Genomic DNA, 24,570 nt, shown 5'->3' on the forward strand with positions numbered 1-24,570 from the left:
TGTATTAAAGCTAATCTTTAATTTTCCCTCTGAAACTTCTTGTGTTTTATTGGATGTCAGACTTCTAATGTTGCTGCGTTAAGTAATTGTTATTTCTGGTGGCTTAATTTAAAAAGAAATACATTTGAAAAAAGAAGAGCTGTGTACATGAGAACAATTAAATACATAATAACCACAATTATTAATATTACCATAGCACTTAGGAACCCTAGTCATGATCACCATGTAGATGCCTGAATGTATGTGAACTTAATAATTACACATATTAGTTAAGTGATAAATACTTGGGAATTATTGTCTATTTTACCAATTTTTAACAAGCATAGTATTTGAAAAACTTTAACAGCTCCAGATACAATCTAGCATGAAATCTCTCATTTCCATAGTTCCAAGTTCTGCATAATTTACCTGAGTTTTCCGTAAAGGAGCTGTTAGGATTCAGAATAATATGAAGCAATTATTTATAATGACATGCATATAAGAAATATGAAGAAAACAGCTGCTAAGTCACATTCTGAGATTTAAACTGGGTGTTTAAAATTTCTATAGTGTACAAACACAGACTTTTGATTTTTCTTAAACAAAACACAAGCTTTCAGACAGACTGGTACACCATGTTTCTGCCCAAAGCACATTTTTATGAGCAAGTTATCAAACCCCTGTGAACAGAGGACTTTATTATGGAAATGTTTACAGAACCCCAAATATTGCACACCTGTAATAAACACACTAATATTCATTCAAGCATTTACAAAATACTTTCTAAACAAACCTTCATTAGATCAGAGAGCAAAAAATGATGGGGGGAAAAAAAATCAATGACAGCAAGAGTGTGATGGATCAAAACCGAAACATTTTTAATTTAATTTTTATTCGTGCTTTTATCATTCTTCATTTACATTGTTCATCTAGCCTTACTGAACTATAATAATACAAGCAACTAAATAAAAGACAACTTCTGAACCATACAACAATAACTTCACACTTCTGATCACATTATTAATGCAACTGAATTTGTTAAACTGAACAGAACCACTCAAGTTTTTATTTATTTATTTCCAAACATATATTCCTTCCCCAATGTGAATACACTGGAATACGCCTGCAGCTCAGCAATTAAGACACCATTTCAGCAAAGCACATCCTTGATATTTCAGCATGTGCTTAAATGGTCTGCCGAATAGGGATGGATTTAATCATCAATTCTCTGCTGAATTGGGAATTTAATGCAGGACTAAAATCCCTTTAACGATTGAATTTAATCTCCACATTTTACACAAATAACTTCAGAGTACATAGAATTAATTTTCTATGTAATATTTTAAGACTATGTATTGACATTTTCATCTCTACACACACACACACAGAAAGGAAGGGTGGTAGGTAGCATCAGGGGAGGTCTTCAAGTGCCAATAGTGCCGAGCCACTGGGCTTTCACACAGAGCCCCATACGTTCCACATCTAGACCCACCACCACCGCCATACACCCTTTCCTTAAATCATCCACTCCGTATCTCCAATCACACCATTCTTCTCCACCATGCCTGCTCATGCCCTCACTCCTGATGTTGGTTCACCCAGCGCATCGTGCAGCAGCTTTGTTGGGAACTAAGGGGCTGTAAGCGGCCTTCTAGATAGGTTAGGGAGGTGAAAGGAGATGTGGAAGTGAGAAATCAGTTTGGAAGGGAGTAGAGAGCTCAGCTATGACAAACCACCAAATCACCTGAATACCTAGAAACAAAGCTGCATGTTAGTGGTCCAGTATAAGGGTGAAGATCTGTGTGGTGGAAGGCAGATAACAGAGGCCAACGAGGAACTGGTGAGTGGAATACAGAGGGGCTGCTGTATCATATAAATGCTTTTTTCTTTGCTTGTTAAGGGTTTCATTGGTGAGTTACACAGCCTAACAACCTTAACTCAAAGTTAAAGACATGAACAAGTATGTGTGATAGATCACAAACTTCCTTTTCCATCCTGAACAAATAAATACAGGGATGTGACTATACAAATGTTTATTGCTTTACTAGGCCTCACTATACCGTCCAACTTTCACACAAATGTGACACAAGCCATCAATATGTGTAACAAGTGACCAAAATGTGGAGTACTTCTTGGTTTTTTGTATGTCATGTCAGAATGGACAGCGTTTTTTTTTTTTTTAACTGCAACACCTGTTTTAAAAAGATATTTTTGCAGTGTGTGAATTAAAATTAATGGGGTTTTATTTATTTTTTTAATAAAGAAAACAGGGGTACTCAAGGTAAGATTACAAGGCTTTCCTCAATATTAAGGCTATAACATGCACATAAATATAAGTAGCCAAGAGTGTCAGAGGTGAGATTTATAACTCAGTCTCCTGGTTCCTAGCCATGAGCACTTTCTCCAAGATTAAGAGGTTTTCTGATGGGAAGATGGGTCTCTCATCCATAGAGCATTGCCTGAATTAGCAGTGAAGCATAACACGGAGCTTGACTCAGATGAAATGCAAAACATCCCATAAAATCCATTACACCTCATAAGTCTGAGCTTCCCAATACACATAGTAATCATTCTCTAGTTTAAACACCCACACAAAAAGTTCAAGAATCAAGAACACCTCCTCCTCCAACATTCTGCAAGTCTGAGAAAAATGAAATCAGAACATAAAGGAGAGGGATCCAGATATGTTAGTATTTCTCCCAGAACTCAGTAAATCTTCCTGTTAACGAAGTGTGCAGATCAATATGTATACTGAAGTAAATCACCACTGCAGTTTACTTATTATAATCCTTTGTTTTTTCCTAAGAGCTTAATCAATTCCATACTGATTTATCTTCTACTATACTGTACACAATATTATACTATTCTAGGAAGAAATAAAATGCATCTGGACCCAGTGACCTTTATTTGAACTCTCAACATATTACAATGACAGACTTTTCATATCAATTGGCCCCGCAACGTTTTATAGCTAAGCAACTTTTTACAATATTTAAATTAGGGATGCTTAGCTCAGTGTTAGCTCAAATAAAATTCATGTAATAGATCCTGTTAGTTTAATCTTACCAATATCTTTAGAGTTGTTTCCCTAATTCACATGAAGAGGGCTGCAAACAAGTAATTTGATTATGGGCCATAGAGATAAGTCTTACTGAGATAAGAGTTTCTCTGTGTAATCAGTATGCACTGCTCTAGTGGACTGCACATGAGTAAACTACACTTTAATTCTAATTTCCATGTTGTACAAGCCATTGTACACTGTGCAGGTAACTGTACCAAGCCCAAAATTTGCCATTGTGTATACCAAAACCTAGTAGAAAGTCTGCCAGACCTGCTAGTATTTTTCTGACGCCATCACAATTTGAAGGGAATACGGATGACTAGGAAAACATGAGGAGGATTTGGAAATCCTTTTTCTAGGACTGTATAACTGGATCAAGTGCACACTTAACACTCAGTTGGAAACCATGTTATTCCTGTTTGTACTTAGCAGTAGTAAAGACATCCTCTCCCTTTTCTAGGCTCTGTCAGTGAGGTAGCTTGGTAGCTATCCCACCAGCTAGAAACAGCAAAGTGAGGAGGAGTCTGAGATGGCAAATCATAAAGGGATGTTGTAACTCAAAAGTTCATGTTTTCTGTCTCCATCTGCTGACAGAAGAATCTACTGACTTATCTCTATGGCCCATAATCAAATTACTTGTTTGCAGCCCTCTACATGGTCTTAAAATATTACATAGAAAATGTGGGGTGGTATAGAAGAACAACAAAAAAGAAATACACAGCCCAGATATAGGGTTGCCAGGTGTCCAGTTTTTGACCGGAACGCCTGGTCAAAAAGGGATCCTGCTGGCTCCAGTTGACACTACTGACCAGACTGTTAGAAGTCCAGTCACCAGTGAAGCAATGGCCCAGGGCTAAGGCAGGCTCACCGCCTGCCCTAGCTCCACGCAGCTCCCAGAAGCGGCCGCCAGGTCCTTGCGGCCCCTAGGCACATGGCAGCCAGGGAGGCTCTTTGTGCTGCCTGCGCCCTGAATGCTGGCTCCAGGGCTCCCACTGGCTGGTAACTGTGACCAATGGGAGCTGCATGGGTGGTGCCTGTGGGCACCAAGGCCATATGCAGAGCCTCCCTGGCCCTCCATGCACCTAGGCCGCAGGGACCGGGGGGCCGCAGTAAGCACTGCCAGGACCCCACACCTTCTCCCGGACCCCAACCCCCTGCCCCAGCCTGGAGCCCCCTCCTGCACCTCAAACCCTTCATCCCCAGCCCCACCCAGAGCCTGCACCCCAAGCCGTAGTCCTTACCCGCCCCTGCACCCCAACCCCCTGCCCCAGCCCAGAGCACTCTCCTGCACCCTGAACCCCTCATTTCTGGCCCCACCCAGAGCCTACACCCCCAGCCCAGAGCCCATACCCTTCCACACCCCAACCCCCTGCCCCAGCCTGGAGCCCTCTCCCACAACCCAAACCCCTCATCCCTGGCCCCACCCCAGAGCCCACACCCCCAGCCGGAGCCCTCACCCCCTTCCTACACCCCTGCCACAGCCCGGTGAAAGTGAGTGAGGCGGGAGAGAGACAGTGACAGAGGGAGGGGCAATGGAACGAGCAGGGCCTCAGAAGGGGTGGGGCATGGGCGGGGCCTAAGGGTAGGGGACAAGGCAGGGATGCTCAGTTTTGTGCCATTAGAAAGTTGGCAACCCTATCTGAGGGTTTGATTTTCTAAATGGCAGAAGCCCAGGGCTTTGTGAAATTGTATACCTAATTTACACCCACACACTCATGATAACTAAGCAAACAAATTAGGTGCACAATTGCATTCACATTTGTATATAGCTCTGGGCTTCTGCTCTTTTTGAAAATTAGGCTTGATAAATCCTCAGCAGTGGGGGGGAAACCTGGAGAGGTGTGAATGCAATTGTGCACCTAATTTGTTTGCTTAGTTATCATGCGTGTAAATTAGGTATACAATTGCATATATATATATACACACACACACACACACACACAGATATATATAAAAATAAAAACCCTCTCCAGGTTTTCTGAGGACTTATAAAGCCTAATTTTCAAAACACACACACGGGATGGGGGGGAGAGGGGGGCGGCATTTCTGATCTTCATTGAAATGCCAGTTGATAATCCGGTTGGCACAGGGTCGGAAGGGGGTTGTGGCGCAGAAGGGGGTGTGGAGCACGGGCTCTGGGAGGGAGTTTGGGTGCAGAAGGGGGCTTGGGGCATGGGAAGGGTGCAAGGTGCCCTAGGCGGAGACACAGCAGGCAGCTCTGTGCGCTGCCCCCCACCCCGCGCACTAGCTCTGCGGCTCCCATTTGCCGGAAACTGCAGCCAATGGGAGCTGCGGGGGCGACACCTGCAGGAGGAGGCAGCTGGGACAGGTCACCGCTTGCGGAGAGCTGCCCAAGGTGAGCACCCCCCAGATCCGACACCCCAATACTCTTCCCAACCCATTACCCTGAGTCCCCTCCAACACCCAAACTTCCTCCCAGAACCCGGGCCCTACACCTCCTCCCGCACCCAAACTCCCTCTCTCTCAGTTAACCGGCATTTTTCACTTGCCGGCACCCCCCATTCTCCAACATGCAGGATAAAACAGCTTTTACTGTATCATGTTCACAAGAGCAAATCAAAATTAATTTCCAACAATTCCAGTAATTTCAAAATCCCAGAATGAGATTCAACTATTGAAGTTCATTAATGCCGAGCCATTTAGAATTTCTAGTACTTTGGTATTCTACAGCACTGATTTTCCATAACAACAGGGTAGGTTTGCTCTAAGCACAGCTGAAAAGCCATATTCTGACATCTTGACTACATTACTACCTGTGAGTAGTTGAGATCAGTTATACTGTTTGTAGAGTAAGGTACTACTCAATACAAGAATGACAGAACTGAATACTAAAAAAATTCAAAGTGAAGGCAATTTCAAGTTTCTGATCCTCATATATAGAGTCCACAGAATATTCCAGTTTTAAATTAACATACATAAGGCACCAAATTTTGCCTCCAGCCTATTGCCCATAGTGATAACATGCTAGAAAAATAGTTTTTTCTTCTCTCTTCTCCAGAGAGCTTAGTCAGCAGATCAGACTGATCTAAACCTGATGCAGAGTGCGAGGGAGAAAGCACATCTGGTGAGGGACTCCCAGTTCTTACTCCTGACTCACCCTATGCCCCAAAGCCAGACTTGAAAGAATCTAGAGGAAGTTGCTTTATGATACCATTTTTTCAAGTTATTTTACAAGTTATTACAAGTTACAAATTGTTTTATTTTTATCAGGTGGGGAGGGGAAAGGGAGCTAATGTATATATAGGAATCTAGCACCATGAACAGAGAGCAAGCTTTAGTGGACAGCAGAACACCATAAGATATGAAGTGTGCAAGTGAAAGTAACCCTCAGGAAATTACGTTTTTGAGTAACTGATTTGGGAAACGGCAAGAGATTGGGAAGAAAAGAAGTGTCCTCTCAAGCCATCCACCATGTACTGCCGTATTTCTATACACAGTGAGTTTTTACAGCTGAGCTTTCTACAGTTCTCCTGAAAAGAATAGTGTTGAAAAGGAAATGCTGACAGACCATTAATTACATAGTCACTGCTTGCCATGTTATTAAAATTCAATCAATCTAATCAATGTAAATGTTATTCTTACAAGAATATATACCAACCAGCTGAAAGACAGAAGAAGAGAAAGAACTTAATAGAATGTGTTGATTTACCCACCTCAGCTCCTGTGGCTGACTTATCTAATTTGGTCAATAAAAAGGTTCAAAGGCAAATGTTAAATTACAGAATGTGCTTGTAAGACAAATTATTTTGACAGTCTCAAATCTTGCCATTATAGTTAGTTTTATCTCTTTCCTTATTTCCTAATCGACTTTTTATAAATTAAAAAAAAAAAACACTTTCATTTCATATACTTTTTGGCACCCAGCAGTCCGATGTTATACAGGACCACACCGGGCTGCAGTGGGACAGTTGGTCCAAAAATAAAGGGGAAGCAGGATATGAAGCGGGAACTGGTATAGCGTTCTCAGGCACACCTTCAAAAGGCCTGCTGGGGCCCACCAGAATACCTACATGACCCCTGCTGGGAGGTTGAGGTGGACAGAAGCAGCTGACGGCGCTTGTAACCTCTCCCTTCTCTCTTATAGGAATTCTGTCTTAGAGGCAAAGCCAAGAAGCATGGCAGCTGCTGAGGCCTGAAGTGCTTCCTTAAAGTGGATGGAGCATAGAGGTCCAGGGACCTGATAGTAGCCTTTGAATCCTTCAGGCTGTGTAGTCTGGTATCCATGTGCTCTGAAAATAGTAAGGAGCCTTCAAAAGGGAGGCCCTGGATAGACAGAGAGCTCCAAGGATTGCAGTCAAGAGCATCGTTCATGATGACAGCAAAGGCCATTGTCCTGGCCACCGCATCTGCTGCCTCCAGTGCCACCTGGAGAGAGGCTCTGGCAACATTCTTTCCCTCTTCTAAGAGGGCTGAGAATTCCTGCCTTAAGTCTTGGGCCATGGGGTCCTTAAATTTGGATAAGAAATCCCACAAACTGTAGTTGTAACTCCCCAGTAAGGCTTGCTGGTTTGAGATATGTAATTGTAGACCATGTGTTGAATAAACTTTCCTCCCAAACAGATCAAGTTTCTTTGTGTCCTTCTGTCTGGGGGTAGCGCTCAACTGGCCCTGTCTGTCTCTTTCATTAGCACCAATACGAGGGATCCCAGAGTGGGGGCTGAGAATACAGATACTCAGACCCACTGACTGGGCACATAATATATATTCTCTACCCTCTTCGAAGAGGAGGGCAGAGAAGATAGGGTCTCCCACAGGGCTCTGACTGGACCCATTACTGCCTCATTAATGGGTAAGGCCACTTTTGATGGAGCTGCTGCAGCCAGAACGTCAATGAGGCTGTGAGATGATTCCTTGAACTCTTCAGTATGAAACCCCACGTTAGCTGCTATCCGCTTCAGAAGCTCTTGATGAGCCCTAAAGCCATCTTGAGGAAGTGAGCTGCTCAGCCCCAAGATGGCTTTGTCTGGGGAGGAGGAGGAAGAGGCCTGTACTGGAGGAGGGACTTCTTCCTCTTCTCCAGGTTCAAAAACCTCAATAGGGGTTATGTCCTGTAAATTGGTACTGAGGTTGTTACCGGAATCAGGGTCCACTGTCAAACTTGGAGGAGTGGGAACCCACCTCTTGGAAGCAACCAACCATGAATGGTGGGAGATTCCAGAATGGTCACTGCATAAGCCACTGTCCTCCTGGCTAGGTATCATTGGGGAGGACTTGCACCAAGGTCTGGCGACATGTAGGATGGATACCTGTGGCCCTTAGGTTGACCATAGGGCTCCACATCAGACACAGATGAAGAATCCTCCCTACGCAACCACTGGGGCAGCAGTACCTCTCACTACCTCTGATCAGTGCCAACGGTCTGGTAAACGGTGGTGGTCTTGGGATGACCTCGCAGAGGATAGATGAGTCAGCTTGCCTCTGAGTGGGCCTGGTGCCAGGAAGAAGCTTGAAGCATCATGCTCTCTCCTGCTCGAGGAAGACAAAGCAGTCAGCTGACCTAACATGGTCAGTGGGACCAGGGGCAACAATAAGTTTCTGGTGACTACGAAGTCCTCCATAGGTAAAGACACTGCAATGCCACTGGCACTACAATGACTTCCTGGCGTCAGCAGAGGGTCCCACACCGGAATCAATGGTCTCAGTATGTCGACAGTATCGCCATCAGACTGGGGGTGGAGAAGTGGCCCAACACGGGTGGCACTCCACTGCCTTCCCTTTGCATGTCTTTCTTCGACACCAGCAATCACCCTCTGTTGGTGTGCTGCTTTTTGTGCTTCTTCCTCAGCATCAGGAATGGAGAGCGGTGCTAGCATGCACACAGTGTTGGAGGAGTGCTTCACACTGAGGCTGAAGTGCTCAGTGCTGAATCTGGGTGGCTTGGATTAGGATAGCCTTAAGTCTGATTGCTCTGTCCTCCTTTGTGCAAGGATTAAAGTCCTGACAAATTTAGCAGAGGTCTTTCACATAAGATTCTCTTAGACGCTTCAGACAACTGGAGGGTGGGCTGCTCACAAACATAACCTTACCACAGGAGGCACAAGGTTTGAAACCCAGAGACTGGAGCATGCCCAGCCCCAGGAGCGAAGGAGCCCCTTAACAATAAGTAGGGGGGGTATTAACTACCTACAAAAAAGGATTTACAATATATAATATACACTAAAACTATACTATAGACTACACTATGAACAGAGAGAAACCACTGATAATTGCCTTACCGAAGCAAGAGGAGACATTCACAGCAACCATCACGGGTGGTAAGAAGGAACTGAGACAGTGCGGGGCCGGCAGCGCACCTTATACCAAAGGGTGCTAGAGAGACAGCCCAACAGACACAACTGAGGGAAAAATCTCTGATAACAGTGCACGTGGCGTGTGCACACCTAATGTGGAATGGACATGAACAAGTCCTCGAAGAATAAGTCTCACAATGCCCACTTGAACTTGGGGATCAGGAAATATCGTGAATAGAACCCCTTTCCCTGATGCTGCAGTTCCCGAAACACGTAGAGTCTGGATCTGTTGAAGGAGCAGACACTTGTGAGAGGGGTCCCAGAAAAGGGGGACAAAAAAGGGGAACTGGATGGCTGTTTCAGAATGCACCCCTGTATTCACACCCTCTACACTACTGTAATAATCTTTGTACAAAATATACCTTGTGAGGTATCATTTGAAGATTAATATTAAATTTTAATATAAATATAGACATTAAAATTAATAACTCACTGGTCAATAATATCATGATGACTTGCTTATAGTAAAATTATACATAAAATTATAAACAAAAGCTGAAATCATGACTGAAGAGTGTTTACCAGACAAGTCTGGGGAAGGGTAAATTAGTTTCTCAAAGACAAAGGACAAGCTGATGCCTCTAGCCAAGTGTCCAAGTTGATGGGCAACCACCTATCAAGTAGGTATTCATTGGCAAGGAAGAGGGGGCAGGAACAAACAGAACTACATCTTATCTAACAGCAGCATGAAACCTCTTTCACCGTGAGACTCCAAAATTCCAGCCTCACAGCAGGAATGAACTTTATCTAAGGATAACCCTCAGGAAAACGCATTTCAAAGGCGTACTGGACTATAATATGAAGGGTCCCAATTTATCTCTCCCTAGTCAACTCTTTTTAACCTAAGATGACAAAAGAAACAGCTGTTAGACTTTGGGAGCAGATCCTGGCCTGAGAATTTGGTCAGCAATGTTACTGGGAACACGTGATAAAGGACTTCACCGTGAACCAAGTCTAGTTTGTTGCGTTTTAGCACCGGAAAGCATTTTATCTTTATTTCTCTTCTAACCGTTTCTAACTATAATGCCTTATAGTTATACTCACTTAAAACCTCTCTCCTTGTAGTTAAATAAACTTGTCTTTAATCACTCTTTAATCAAAACTAATTCAATGTCATGAATTGTGTGGGTGACTCCATTTAAGGGTAGCAAACTGTTGTGTATTGGTCCTCTTGTAGGGGCAATGGACTTAATATATCTGAACTGTCCAGAAGAGGGCTAGACAGTGTGGAACACACATTTTGGAGGAAAATCCAGGAGTGTGAGTGTTTTGGGGTCACCCTGCAAGTGGTAACCAATTATTGTGGAAGCTGGAGTGTAACGCATGTGTGACTGGCAGGCTGTGGCTATATACAGCTGTTCAGGGTGTTATCTGCATGGAGGAAGGCTGTTTGTGTTGCTCTGATCTTGCCTTTGTACCAGAGAGCAGATAGACGGCCCTGCTCCATCTTGGGCACTTGAAGAGCCATGAGGAAGAATCCATCTGAGTCCTGGAATGGCTCTGATTAGTCCTATGAGTTCTTTTCCTAAGGGGACCAAAGGAAGGGGAACAGTCACTTTTTCTCAAAGAAGAGTCTGAAACCAGCTCTGACAACTGATGAGAAGGCCCCAGGCCTGAATTTGTCCTAATGGCTTCTTCCAGGAGATGTGGTTTCAAATGCAGATCCCAAGCAACCTGTTTCCTTTTCTTAAAGGAATGACAGTTTGAGCATTTGTCCTTAATTGCCCCTCTCCGTAGACACAACAAAAAAAAACGAACGCAGGGGTCATTACTCAGAATAGCTACCCTGCAAGAAGGGCAGTGGTTGAAACCTGGTGAGGACATAGCATCAGGTAATACTAATAAACCGCAACTATTAAGCTAATTAAATAACTACAAGGGTATTATTGCTAACTAAACTATTTACAAAGTCCACAAAAATCTCTTTGTTGCATAAACTGTGAGGAAAATGCAGCCCAGAAAGCTCTGACTCACACCATGGGTGGTGAGAAGAAACTGAGGGGGTACAGAATGCTACCATCCTGATACAGCCATGGGAGGGGCCAGAGGGTGCAAGTGCTACCCTGATAGGTACTGCTAAGCAAATTTCTCCAGCTTCAGTGTGCTGGGCGCCTGCACACCTGAGTGGAATACATGTCTGCAACCACTCAAAGAAGAACTAGAACTAGTTCAATTCCCAGCAAGGCTGTATTCAACCATTCACTCTTTTAAAGTAGATGAATTGAATTCCATGCAGTATTTTCTACAGAGTTATTTTGAATGAGGTCCTGTCTCTTCTGTATGTATTTTAAAGATCCTATAGTATATCTCCTTAAAGTGTTGATTCCTCCAGTGTCCTTGGTCAAAATGTTTCCTCAACATTGTCATTCGATGTGTTCAGTGCTATTTGGTTGCTACCTTGCCACCCCAGTTTGCTGCATTTCAGTGATATTCTCTCTGTGTGCACGTGCATGTACATATACCTCCCTAAATATATAGTTTTTAAGTGCTCTGGGTTCCTCAGGATGAAGAGTGTTACATAAATGTAAAATATGATTGCTTTCTGATAAGTGAAGAGTTCTTTTCCTATTTGATTTGGTCTATACTTCTAATGCAACTTGAAATTAAATATATTTTGTGTGGTATTCAATGTTGTCTGTCTGTGAGTAATGATGCTATATCATGCTGCATAACTAGCACAGGAAGTACATTGCTCAACAAGATAGAAGATTATAATGATTATCAGCTACATAGTCAGAAACTAAGAGTTAGGACAGAAACCAAATCTTTAAAGCACATACCTGTGCAAAGAGTGAATTTAAGGAGTAGCTTCATTTTTAAAATTTCCGAGCTCGTTTCAGTTTGATAAGATTTTCATCACCACTATAAAATATGTAAACATCTTCTGTGATTTTAGGTTATTTACATTGCACTGGACACAGTATTTGCTTGAACACATTTGTTGGCAGAAAGTGGTTAACATAGTTTATCCAGCTAGGGTAGACAGGACCTAACTATTATAAAACATCTTTACAAATCCTGTCAGGGTCTGAGTGCCTTTAACTCCTAATGACATGTGGGGAAGGGTCATGGAAATAGAGCATTCAAGAAAGGTTTTATACAACTAATTTAACAAAATAACACTGCCAATAAGATTTGAGAGAGACCAAAACAGTTCTTAAAAGTGATTTTAACATTTGCACAAAGCCCATACCTTAATAAAACGTACAAAATTTATGTTGTGACTAAAGTATGTACATTCACAGGTAATGACAGACTTCCTTTAAAGAAAGCTCTGTCTAGAAGTAAATACAGTGAATGAGTTTCTCCACAACCTTAGCCCACAGACCAGCCACTGTTGACTTCTACACCCCCATTAATGCAATCCTAGGCCTTACTTGGGCATTAACTGTGCCAAATTTAATCAAAAATTACATGGTGGTTCTCTAATGTAATAAACCAACAAAACTCATTTTGATTTACTATCCCCTTCCCTTGCCTCCCAAAAATATCTGCAGATTGCTTTTAAAGTTAGTTGAACACCTTAGGAAAGAAGCTTGTAACAGCAAGCTGATGACTAAGTACAACAATGTTAATAGCACAGCTATACATTGTGGATTCAATATGCAGTTGCACTTTAACAAAAAACATCTGCTATCCTCTCACATACACTAAAATTATCAAACCCTATCTGCAACAAAAAGGAACCTACTGGTTACCACAGCAGATATACACAGGAGCTGAAAATAGGGGTGCTAGGGGTGCCACAGCAACCCCTGGCTTGAAATGGTTTCGATCATATACAGAGTTTACAGTTCGGTTCAATTCCTCAATTTAAAAAAAAAAAAAACCACACTGGAGAGGCAAATCTGCCTCCTTAGAAAACTGAAAGTGTAATTATAACTTCTTAAGAACTACTAATTCATCATGGAGCTTTTGGTCACCCATGTAAGTATAGCAGTGCTGTGAGCTAGGATTGACACACTTTTTTATAGTGTTAAAACAAAGAACACTGCCTGGGATAGTATTAGATAAGCAGCTTATAAGTAACTTCCATTACTTATGAAAATAAACTCCCATGAGACAACTCACCCTCATGTGATGACCACTACTGTTCCTCTCCAATTCCTACTGACTGGACATTGAGACAGTTTAAAATTATCTGCCAAATTCAGCAACAGTCATCTGGTCTTCAACACTGCAGCAAGGGGACTTTTGCTGCCTGCCTTGTATATAACTGTTTTCCCCACAGGTTCACTCAGAAGTTTCCCCAATATAATCAGGCTCCAACTCATGGGAGTTCCTCTTGTAAAACTTCCTGCCATTATTTCCTGCAGGAGTACTAACTTGCTGGGGTCAGACCATATGCCTCCAGACTACACTAACAGCTAAGAAACTGGGCCCAGATGAGTTTGCTTTTTTAAAAAACTCTTTGAAATAGAATATTAGTTGTGGTGTTACATTGTATAGTATATAAATTATTTTCAAGGATAGCACTTGAAAGTGTACTAAAAGACAATAAAGAATGTTCTTGAAGTTGTATATATTATGTATGTATAATTCCAGTAAAAAAAACACAAAACAAAATTCTGAAAAGAGCATTTAAACATAGAGAGTAATTATAAATTGTTCAAAATAGTGATTGATTTACTTAAGATATCAAGCGGACATATGGAAAAATATATGTAGAAATAAATTAATTTCATACTCATAAAATTAGCAATTTTTAAAAATATATAAAAGTTCATGTTCTCTTTTATATGCAGATATGAGATAATACACAAATTGTGGTTGCATAAGAAAAAATATGTGCATACAAACATTTATTGGGGCCACCAGCTATCGCTCATTAAAACTTGACATTACCTTGGATAAAAATCAAGTTTACATATCAGTTACAATAACTGAGTGTTGCCGAGGAGGGAAGATTTCTATTTTCATTTGTAACAGAAGAATTGGTTTCTCTCTTCCTTAATCTTCCTCCTTTTGAATGGTACATTGTCTTGCTATTCAGATGGTTTACCATTAGCAGGACCTCCATGTGTGACAGGAAACAATTTTGGTTTAGATGGATTTACCAGAATATATTTTAATGGACAGCCAAAATGTTTTTAAAAAGTCACAATTTACTACCTTTATCTTTATACATAAAGGATTTTTTATAAATTGTATTGCATTCATAATTTTATACAACAGAAAGTCTGTCAAATTACAATTAGCACAAAATTATATTACTCCAATCTTTCAGTGATTCACTACACAAAGAAATCCCTGACAATACTGCAGATGTGTGCTGAGGGAAAAAGTGGTCAAGATACAATAATTAATATGACACTGACTCATCACTTACTTGTAATTATGCTTTTCTGAAGATACCAGCCTGCCGAATGTTTTACTCCTGGGTCTTAGCTCCTAACTGCAAAACTAACTGATATGCACATTCAGAACTCTCCTAACTCTTACATATTTTTGACTTTTGAGGGCACAGGCAGCAAGAGATGACACAAGCCAGATTCCCTACTCATGGCTGTTCCACTCAGCCCCCTACTTGTTATAAACATTGTCATCTGCACCTTCCATGCAATTCCTTCAATTGTGCAACCAACAAAGTTCCCCAAAAGGAAAAGCCAATTCAAGATGATCAACTTAGAACAAAAATATGGCTTGGAGGAAGGAGGTGCAAGAGGAATCTCCAAACTCTGAGAGGAAGCATTTGGATGAATGAGAATTCTGCAAGATCTCCTCAGAGAAGCAGAAGTAATTATATGTTCTCTAAAGAGAACATGTTTGCAGGATTTTTGCTCCAGGTAAGAAAAAAGTTCAAGGGCTGTCCCAAAAGAAAATGAAAATAAAGCTGCAATGAGAAGCAACAACAAGTCAATCCATGCCAGGTGAAGACAAAGTTTTTAGGAGGAAGGGTGGGAGATTTTGACTTCGCTTACCTTAAAAAAATTATGGAGCATAGAGTATCCAAAATGGAATTCCTTTGGTGATAAGTCCAAGCAATATGTTTTGTAAAGGTGTGGAAATGGGATTTGCAGATGTCTGCTATGGAAATATTCCTGAGACAAAGTGGGGCTTGCCTCACCATGAATCAACGAAGTCTTGTCATAGCCTTCTAGTTTCAGGCCAGCCAGGACACATCAAAGTGAAATGCAATCACACATCCATTTTGACACCATCTTCTTAACAACAACAATACCTAATGAACTGGTGTCAACAGGAACAAAAAAGTTGGGTGGATTTTCTATGGACTTTAGTTTGCTCCAAATAAAACTCCAAGGAGTTTTAAAATTAAGCATATGGGAAATGACCTCACCAGGATAATGTAATTAGTTTATCTCGCCTTATACTTTCTGACCCTGTCCATAAGGGTTTAAGATTCCTAAATAATTCTTCCCTGGAAGACACACTGCATTTTAAAGCTACTCTATTCAAAAGACCTAAAGAGCCACATCTGTGGCTGAAGTTTTGAGTTCCAAAACCTACCCCAGCTAAGGACACATGGGCCAAAATGGCTTACAACACTGGGGGAAAGAGTTTAAAGAAAAGTAGCTTTTGATCAAGTAGAAAACAAATTTTTAATCCTGGGTCTTTCAAATTCTCAAACTAAAAATCTCACCCTAGTTTAAGTATCCCACACAAACAAGCCAATCTCTCAAAAATGTTTGTTTTGAGTAAGCGAGGGGGTCCTGAAAAGAAACCCAGTAATGAAAGTTCAGACTCAGGCTTAACTATGGAGTCACTACCTATGTCTTTGCAGCACACAGTGCAATGTAATTTAAGGGGTAAACTATGACCTAAATCTTTTTCAAGCAAGTTTATACTGAAAGTCTATCAGTACTTATTCGTGCCCCAATCCTGCAAACACTTAATTCACATGATTAACTTTATAACTTGACTTCAAAAGGGATACTGACTATGTAAAATTAAGCACATGCATAAGCCTTTGCAGGATTGGAGACTTAAATAAGAAATTCAGTTAGATTTCAATCTTTGGAGAAGAAATAGTATGATATTTCATTTTATCATATTAAAAACTAAATCTCCCAAGAAAAGAAATCAGAGATACGTCACCTAGATCATTCCTAACAAAATATGTCTCGTGAACTAAAGAGAGAACTCTATACTTTTCAGACAAGGACTTGTCTTTATACACACCTAATGCATCTAGCAGAGTGGTATTATACAAGGAAACTAAAATTTTAAATATAAGCTTATACACTATTATTCTTAATTGTTCTCACTGCATGAATAATAGAAAGGTTTCTTTTTCCACATTTTTATCAAGGAAACTTTTTTGAGGGGAAAATGTAAAAACCACTTTTCAAGTTCACGAGTAAGTTTGTCGCTTTATTTTTTTCTGGCCTGATGCATACGGCTGGAACTACACTTTTCAATATCTGTCAAAGATATATTATTTTCTTTGGGCAAATGACTTATTGATATTATATATGTATATATTTTTTTTAAGAAAGCGGTTCTTGTGCGGTGTCCCTTAAGACCTGCCAAAAAACGGCAACAGAACACAGCAGACCTATGCACATTTTAGTACCATTCTATAAATCCCCCTGACTAAGTTTCTCCCCTATAATACGACGATCAGTTTATACTGGAAGGAAAATCAAAATCCAAAACTTGAAGACTCTGCAACATTACATTTTGTGTTTTAAATTAATATGAAAAAACAAATAAATTATAAAAATAATTGATGCACACAAATTCATTTTAAAAAACTGGAGCTGAAAATGCTGAAAGTCAAATAAATGCAATATTACTCTCTTGTTATGTTAGATTTTAACAGACAGGGGTACATTATATAAAGTATGTTAGTTTAGCTACAAGACTTCATTTAAAGTCAGTGAGAGCCCACAGCTAAATCTGTAAACTGTAACACTTTAAAATTACCCCATTTAGTTAAATGCTGGTAGTACAGTAATTGTGTAGATAAAGATGACTATGGCCTATGAAGTGTCTGGAAATAGCTCAAATATAATCCTGGATATTAAGAATATGTTTTATTGAGAGAAAAACTTCATGGGATCTTTACCTTTCATCTGGACAGCTGTCTGACTCTCTCACCAGGGGCTTCTTTTTAATACATCACCCTCCTCCAAAGAGCAACTTTTATTAATGCAATATAATTAGATCACTCCTTTGGTACTTCATATTATTATATATAGCACAAGCATGTGATGTGTCATTAAACAGAATATTAGACTGCGTTTATAGCAGTTAGCACAAGAGTCTGGGAGCCAGGATTCCTGGATTCCTATTCCAAGCTCTGGCACTGATTTGCTCTGTAATCTTGGGCAAATCCTTTACCCTCTCTGTCACAATTTATCCATATGTAAAATGGGGATAATGACACTTTATTATCCACAGAGACTTGGAAGCTTAATGTGTGTAAAGCCATATAAGATATTCAGAGGAAAGATAGAATTTCTGTGTAGCATTTAACAAACAGAATAATGAATATAAATATAGGACTGATTGGAGAACTTCTGTTGCTTTCAGACTATTCACTACTTCATTCAAAATGAAGTTTTAGCGTTTTCCCAATTAATAATTTTTGTTTTGCCTTCAATACACAGGTCTTTTTATTTCCCATTACCAAAATTTCCTTTGTACTTCCGAGAAATTGGTGGATTTGTTTACATGCACAAAAATACACGACTGCTAAGAACTGAACTGAGACCACTTGTTCATTTCACACACACCACCAAAAAGCCACCAGATAGCAATGACTTTCCTAAACAGTACCTAACAGATTAGCTGCATTCAACCCAGCAACCTAGAGAGGAAATGATCTAAAACTTTTACTCTAATAATACTTTTTAGAAGTCTAAAGACTTTCTAGAGTGTATAGTGAGTCAAAAGATAATTCACATAGTATATTATCCACGGATATGACATACCATATAAAAATAGTAAATGTCTGATATTCTAATTGTATCAATTATATGTAAAATTAAATACCTTTTATATCTCTACATTTGACAATCTGCAATTTCTCTTTGTAGGCTATAAAAAGATGGAATACCACATTTTGTCAAGTACTATCACATATGACTTTCATGTGTGTGATTTCTAATGCACTGAATTCAGTTTGGCTACAAATAAGAATGAAGTAATACTTTGCAAATCCTCAAGAATTAAAATCCAGTGTGGCTAATCTGAACAACAGCCAAGAATATTTAAGTATTTCACATGGAAATAATTTCTCCAACTACATAATTACAAACTAGCTCCCCTGGCCCCCCTTCCCCCCCTCTCTCTCACACTCACTTATACCTTTGGAGAACTTCAACACACATGGCCACTATTTCCCTACCCCTTCCAGAAATCTTAAGTTTCATGAAACAGAATCCAATTGAATGTGCTTTGAATAAAGTGAGTTTGGTATACTATTCAATACTGAATACAATATATCTTTAGATCTTTATACAAAAGACCACTCATCATTGAGCTATTCCCTCCCTTCCATGTCAATTTTTTAAATTTCACTTCTCTGCACATCATCAGGGGCCAGACATATATAAAAACCAGAAATCAGGTGTGAAGTTAATTCTCTGTTGACAAAACACATGCAATTGTACATGTGTTGAATCTGTTCATGAGTTAGTTAAACCAAATCAAAGGTACAATCTATAAATTTTATATAAAGCTCTGGAACAAATGCAACATGTGATTTGAGTTATCCCATGCTCACATCAGTTCTGAAAGTTTTATAACTTAAGAGTAATTTATATTAACAACAGGAGATGAAAAAAGAAAAGGAGGACTTGTGGCACCTTAGAGACAAACAAATTTATTTGAGCATAAGCTTTCATGAGCACAGGAGATGAGGAGTGCTGGGGACAATTCTGAGTTCTATTCCAACCATTTCCTTTGAATACATTTAATTTTACATGGAAAATTTAACAAATGTGAATAATTAAGTATTGGATCAATGAGATATTCTCATAGTGCACAAAAATGCTACTGGTAACTTTACAAAATATGTAAAAGACAAGATCTTTTCACTAACAAAATATTCTTCTCCAAACCAAGATTTTTTCAACTCAAAATCAATATAATTGTAAAGCCAGTGACATGATATGCATCATTGCTTCTGAAGTGACTTTTTAAGTCCAAATTTTATGAGGTTCTCATTTGTGAAAGCAGGTATAGTGAGTGGTAAGCAAAACTAGTTTTGTTTGTTTTTTAAAGAAAAATGGCTTCTTGGATTGTACATTATATTTTCAAGAAAAATTTCCATGACATTCAATTTTTTCTGATTTTCCAACAAAACAAGGAAACTAATTTGGGTTTTTGGTTTGAACAGAATGGTATCAACATGAATATTTTTCAGTTTGGGTTTTTTTTCTCCCACCCTTTCTTTCTTTCTTAATCCCCAAAAGAGAGAAAGTAGAGAAACCCCTCCCCCCCACGCAAAAGAAAACAAAAAAAGTTTGTTTTTGATTCCATTTGATTTGAAACTACACAATTTTTTTTGTCAGAAATAGATTTGCAAAAAGAAAATCAAATAAATCTGTGAAACACTTGGAGTGAAATGAAAATTTTTCATTTCACTCCAAGTTTTTCACAATAAATAATTTCCAGTCTTTATGCAGCCCTAATGATTAATTATTTACAGATTTGGAAAAGAGCTAATGAGAGCTCTGGGAAGGAAACAAATGACAATAAAGAAAGGATACATGTATTAAGTCTTTTCTGTGAATTTGAAAATTGGTGTAATTGTCAAAGAAGTCAGCTGTCCGTCCCTCATAATTTTGAGCAAATCAAGACTGAATAAAATGAAAATCTAGTACTGACCAGAATTACATATTTCTTGTAAAGTTAAATTTGTTCTTTGAACTGCCACATTACTACAATTTAAAATTTTGCCTTTAACATTACATTTAGAATTGACTCCACTTTCCCCAGAAACACTACCGTGAAAATCAGCAAACTGCTCTCCACAATATATTCTGACCTGAATAGCTACTCTGGTGATAGAGACATACCAGCAATCAGGAAACCCTAGCAACCAGGAAAATGGCATTACCCATCCAAAAGAAACTGAGTATCATGACTGCTGCTCCATCCATTCATCTAGTGCTGCCTACTCAGTTTTTAAAACAAACGGAAAAGATTCTTGAGTGTTTTATATTAATCTCATTTCCATTTAGGAAAAATATCTTTAGTAGGTATAATAAATTAAAAAATCTTATTAAATATACAAAAAGTGCTGAATATCTTTATGTTATACTTTATCATGTTTCACATAGTTACAGTGGCTTCTATTTCACTTTAACTACTTTTCATAGAATCGTAGGACTAGAAGGGACCTTGAGAGTCTTCTGTTCCCAGTCCCCTGCACTCAAGGCAGGACTAAGTATTATCTAGACCATCCCTGAGGGTTGTTGGTCTAACCTGCTTTTATTTCATTTGTTAAAGTTAATCAACTATATATATCTTTTATATAACTCAAAGACGATGACTCTAGTGCATCTTCCTACATACTTGTACAGTCAATGTTTTCTACAATGTAATCCTCCACAATGTCTTTATGCTCTAGATATATTTTTAGAACAGGAAAGGAAATAAAAGGAAGATACTTTTCATTTTGATTTTCCCTGTTGAATGACACTACAAAGTTCATTACTGAATGAGATGCAAAAAGTTACTAATACTTTAAAGGCTTGGAAAAGATGTTACTGTGTGTAGCAGGATGATCACAATATTTCACGTACAACTTTTCAAAATTTCCCTATATTCCTCTCCACAAACATATCTTAGTGTGTACAAAAACAGTCAAACTTCTGATCAGTAGGAGTTCTGTCAATGTATAAAATGCATTTCCCCCTAATAAACTGAACATCGCTATATGAAGTGCTACACTAGGGCAATTAAATCCCCCAAACATTTATCAAAATAAATGGAACTATTAAACAAAAAAAACAGACAATCCCGAGTTCACATTTTGCCCTACATCTTTTAACATAAAAGAGAGGAAATATTAAAAAACATAGAAAGCAAACACTTCCTTTACTAGATCTTTCTCACCACTGGGTGCCACTCTTGCTCTGTATAAAACAAGATGCCTAACATTAAGTCAATCTCTTTTTGCAGCTTTAAACAATTAGAGTTCTTTTAAAATAGCAGAGAAAGTAAAGACAGTGAAGTGCCAACAAAATATTTCATAATCAGTTTTCTAAGCAATGCCTTACTATCTTCAGCGAAGACTTTCCAAAGCCTTCTTCCTGGTGCTACTACTAGTGGAGTTGCAGTAGGGATAGCAATGGTAGGAAATTTTAAGGGAAAAAATTGAACGTAGTGCAGAAAAAAATTATTTTATGATGTAATTAATCAGACAATGTCTAAGTCTTAATATTCAAAGAAATACACATCTATCTTATGTACTTAGATGGTATTATAATGGAGGACATATAAGCACCTCACAATCTTTTCAAATGTATTTATCCTCACAACACCCCTCAGATATACGGAAGTACTATTATCCCCTTTTTACAGAGGGGGATTGGAGTCACATAGTCTCAGTGCCTTGTCCAAGGTCCACAGAAAGTCCGTGGCAGAGAAGGGAACTAACCCTAGGTCTCCTGAGTCCCAAGCTAACACCACTGCACTGCTACTGGACTAACCTTCCTTCCATTATTATTTAATTCTTTTAAAATGTTCATTTTAACTGTACTGATGGTCTCAAAAACTTGTCACTTGTGTTATTGTTTGTTACACTGTAACAAGCAAACATCTCAATGGGTGCCTGTTACTTTCCACATACATTTTACTAGCTTCTACTTCTCATACTCCAGTCTATTAGAATAAAAATATTTACTGCACTTCTCTATGAACTAAGCTGTTATCAAAACACATGAAAGACAAATTGAATCTATTTCCCCATGTTAAGTATCCTCACACCTTCTTGTCAACTGTCTAAATGGGCCATCTTGATTATCACTACAAAAGTTTTTTTCTCCTGCTGATAATAGCTCATTTTAATTAATTAGCCTCTTACTCCACCTTTTCATGTTGTGTGTTTGTGTGTGTGTGTGTGTGTGTGTGTGTATATATCTCTCTTCTTACTATATGTTCCATTCTATGCATCCCATGAAGTGGGCTGTAGCCCACAAAAGCTTATAATCAAATAAATTTGTTCGTCTCTAAGGTGCCACAAGTACTCCTGTTCTTTTTGCAAATACAGACTAACATGGCTGCTACTCTGAAACCTGTCATTGTGAATATTAGCATTTAACATCTGTCAAGAGAGTCTTATTCCTAGTAAGTGTTAGAATGAAGCATTTGAAAAACTGAAGAAGAAGATTCTTTTCAAAGACACTTCTCAGACATAAGTCAGTCAGACTACAGACCAAGAAGTTTGTACAATAGGAACATTTCTCCCTGTTTCTGTGTCCCAAGCACACATTCATGCAGAAACCTGATTGTGATAAATGAAGGGGGGGGTTGTTCCCTTGTATGGACATCCAGCCAACCAGTTAGCTATAAAATCCCTCTTGGTGGCTGTTCTCTGCTTGCTTTTCCTACAAAGGATTAAAAAGTCTCCTTGGTTAGGTAACAGAAAGGGAGTGGGCATCTGACCTAAAGATCCAATGGGAGGGCTAGACTTTTTAAAATTGGGGAAAAAACTTTCCCTTTGTCTGGTTGTTGTTGTTCTCCGGAGAACGGAGACACAGAGCAGCAATGCTGTAAGCAGCTTTAAAACCAGGTATGAAAAAGTATCAATTCATACCTCAACCCTACTTATCGGAAACCCCAAATATGTAAGTGATCAGGGAATGTCTATGAAGATGCGATTAGGGTTATTTATTTTATTTCTTATTGGCTTGTGGAGTCCTCCGTGCTAAACCCAGATGCTTTTGTTTTGGCTTGTAGCCTTTAAGCTGAACCTCAAGAGAGCTATCTTGAAGCTTCATTTTTGTAATTGTTTCTTTTAAGATCTAGCAAAAAGCCTAAGTTCCAAAGTATTTCCTTTCTTTTTGGGTTTAATAAAATTTACCTTTTTTAAGAATAGGATTGGATTTTTGTGTACCTAATTGGTTTGTGTATATGTTGTTAAATTAGCTGCTGGCAACAGCTGATTTCCTTTGTTTTTCTTTCTCAGTTCTTCCCCGGAGGGGGCGGTGAAAGGGCTTGAGGGTACTCCACAGGAAGGGATTCCCAAGTGCGCCTTTCTGGCTTCAAAGGGATTTTGCATTTGGGTGGTGGCAGCATCCACCCATCCAAGGTCAGAGAGAAACTGTAACCTTGGGAGTTTAATACAATCCTGAAGTGGTCAGTATTAATTTTTAGAACCCTTGCGGGCCCCTACCTTCTGCAGTCGAAGTTCCAGAGTGGGGAATCAGCCTTGACACTTATGAATTCAAAAGAGACGGGAGGTCAGAACATATATGTGATTGGGAGCAAATTCTTCTGACCCGATCAACACAAGAGAAACTCAAAAGGAATTTGAAATATAATTCGGACATAAAACTCTAACAGTTTAAGTCAGCTGAATTGATAATGCTCATTTAACTTTTCTATAGTCTGCGGTAGCATTTAGATGCAACTTTTATAATAACACGTCTACATAAACACACACATCCCTAATTACACAAACTGCTTTTATTTTATATATAAATATAAATTTTTATATATATATAAAAATTGTGTAAAGCTTTTATTTTCATTTTATTGTGTAAAGCTTTATATGTATGTATAAAAATAAAAGGTATATATATATAAATCTAAAGAACAAGGAATGGGACAATAAACTGGGGAAGAATCTTCTCACACTGTTTTAGCAAATGAAAAGACAGGAAACATGGACAGTTAGAGGGGTAGAGATCTTAACAAGGCAATTGATGGAACATTCAGAACATTGAGATACAAACAAACCCCAAAAGTTTACTGCTTGCAATAGATTGGCAGCTCAAGCAGCATAGCTTGCTATTCCTACAGTGAAGATCTGCAGAGAATTGCATGAGGGAGAATTTATGCAATACTGCCCAAATTAAGAAGCAATTATTATTCTTTACTATCTTTAGACTAATGTTTCCTAGCTATTTCTTGGGAAATGTCCCAGTTCAGTGTGACTCTATTGAGTATACATCTTTAAAAAAGTTGGCACTGAATGAAAAAGGGATTCATTTTATAAAATTACATTAATACCTGTACTCGGGCTGTCGACTTATGGAATAGTCTTCCTTTGGCCATCTGTATCCTGGGTCCTCCTACAAC

General features: G+C 39.1%; 1 protein-coding gene across 8 annotated transcripts in view; it reads right to left on the bottom strand.

Annotated features, from left to right (window-relative positions):
* The window catches only part of PPHLN1 (periphilin 1), a 143,373-nt gene that overhangs the window by 86,181 nt on the left and 32,622 nt on the right, over window positions 1-24,570 (bottom strand). For 6 of the 8 annotated variants that reach the window (XM_075124411.1, XM_075124408.1, XM_075124410.1 and 3 more), the window contains 2 exons: window positions 24,502-24,563; window positions 23,663-23,704 (listed from right to left, as the gene is read on the bottom strand). In XM_075124411.1, coding sequence (XP_074980512.1) covers window positions 23,663-23,704; window positions 24,502-24,563 — 104 coding nt within the window. The remainder of the gene's footprint in view (window positions 1-23,662; window positions 23,705-24,501; window positions 24,564-24,570) is intronic. The other 2 variants (XM_048836025.2, XM_048836028.2) reach the window with 1 other exon arrangement.

Source organism: Caretta caretta, chromosome 1 (assembly GCF_965140235.1).
Source record: "Caretta caretta isolate rCarCar2 chromosome 1, rCarCar1.hap1, whole genome shotgun sequence".
NCBI lineage: Eukaryota > Metazoa > Chordata > Testudines > Cheloniidae > Caretta > Caretta caretta.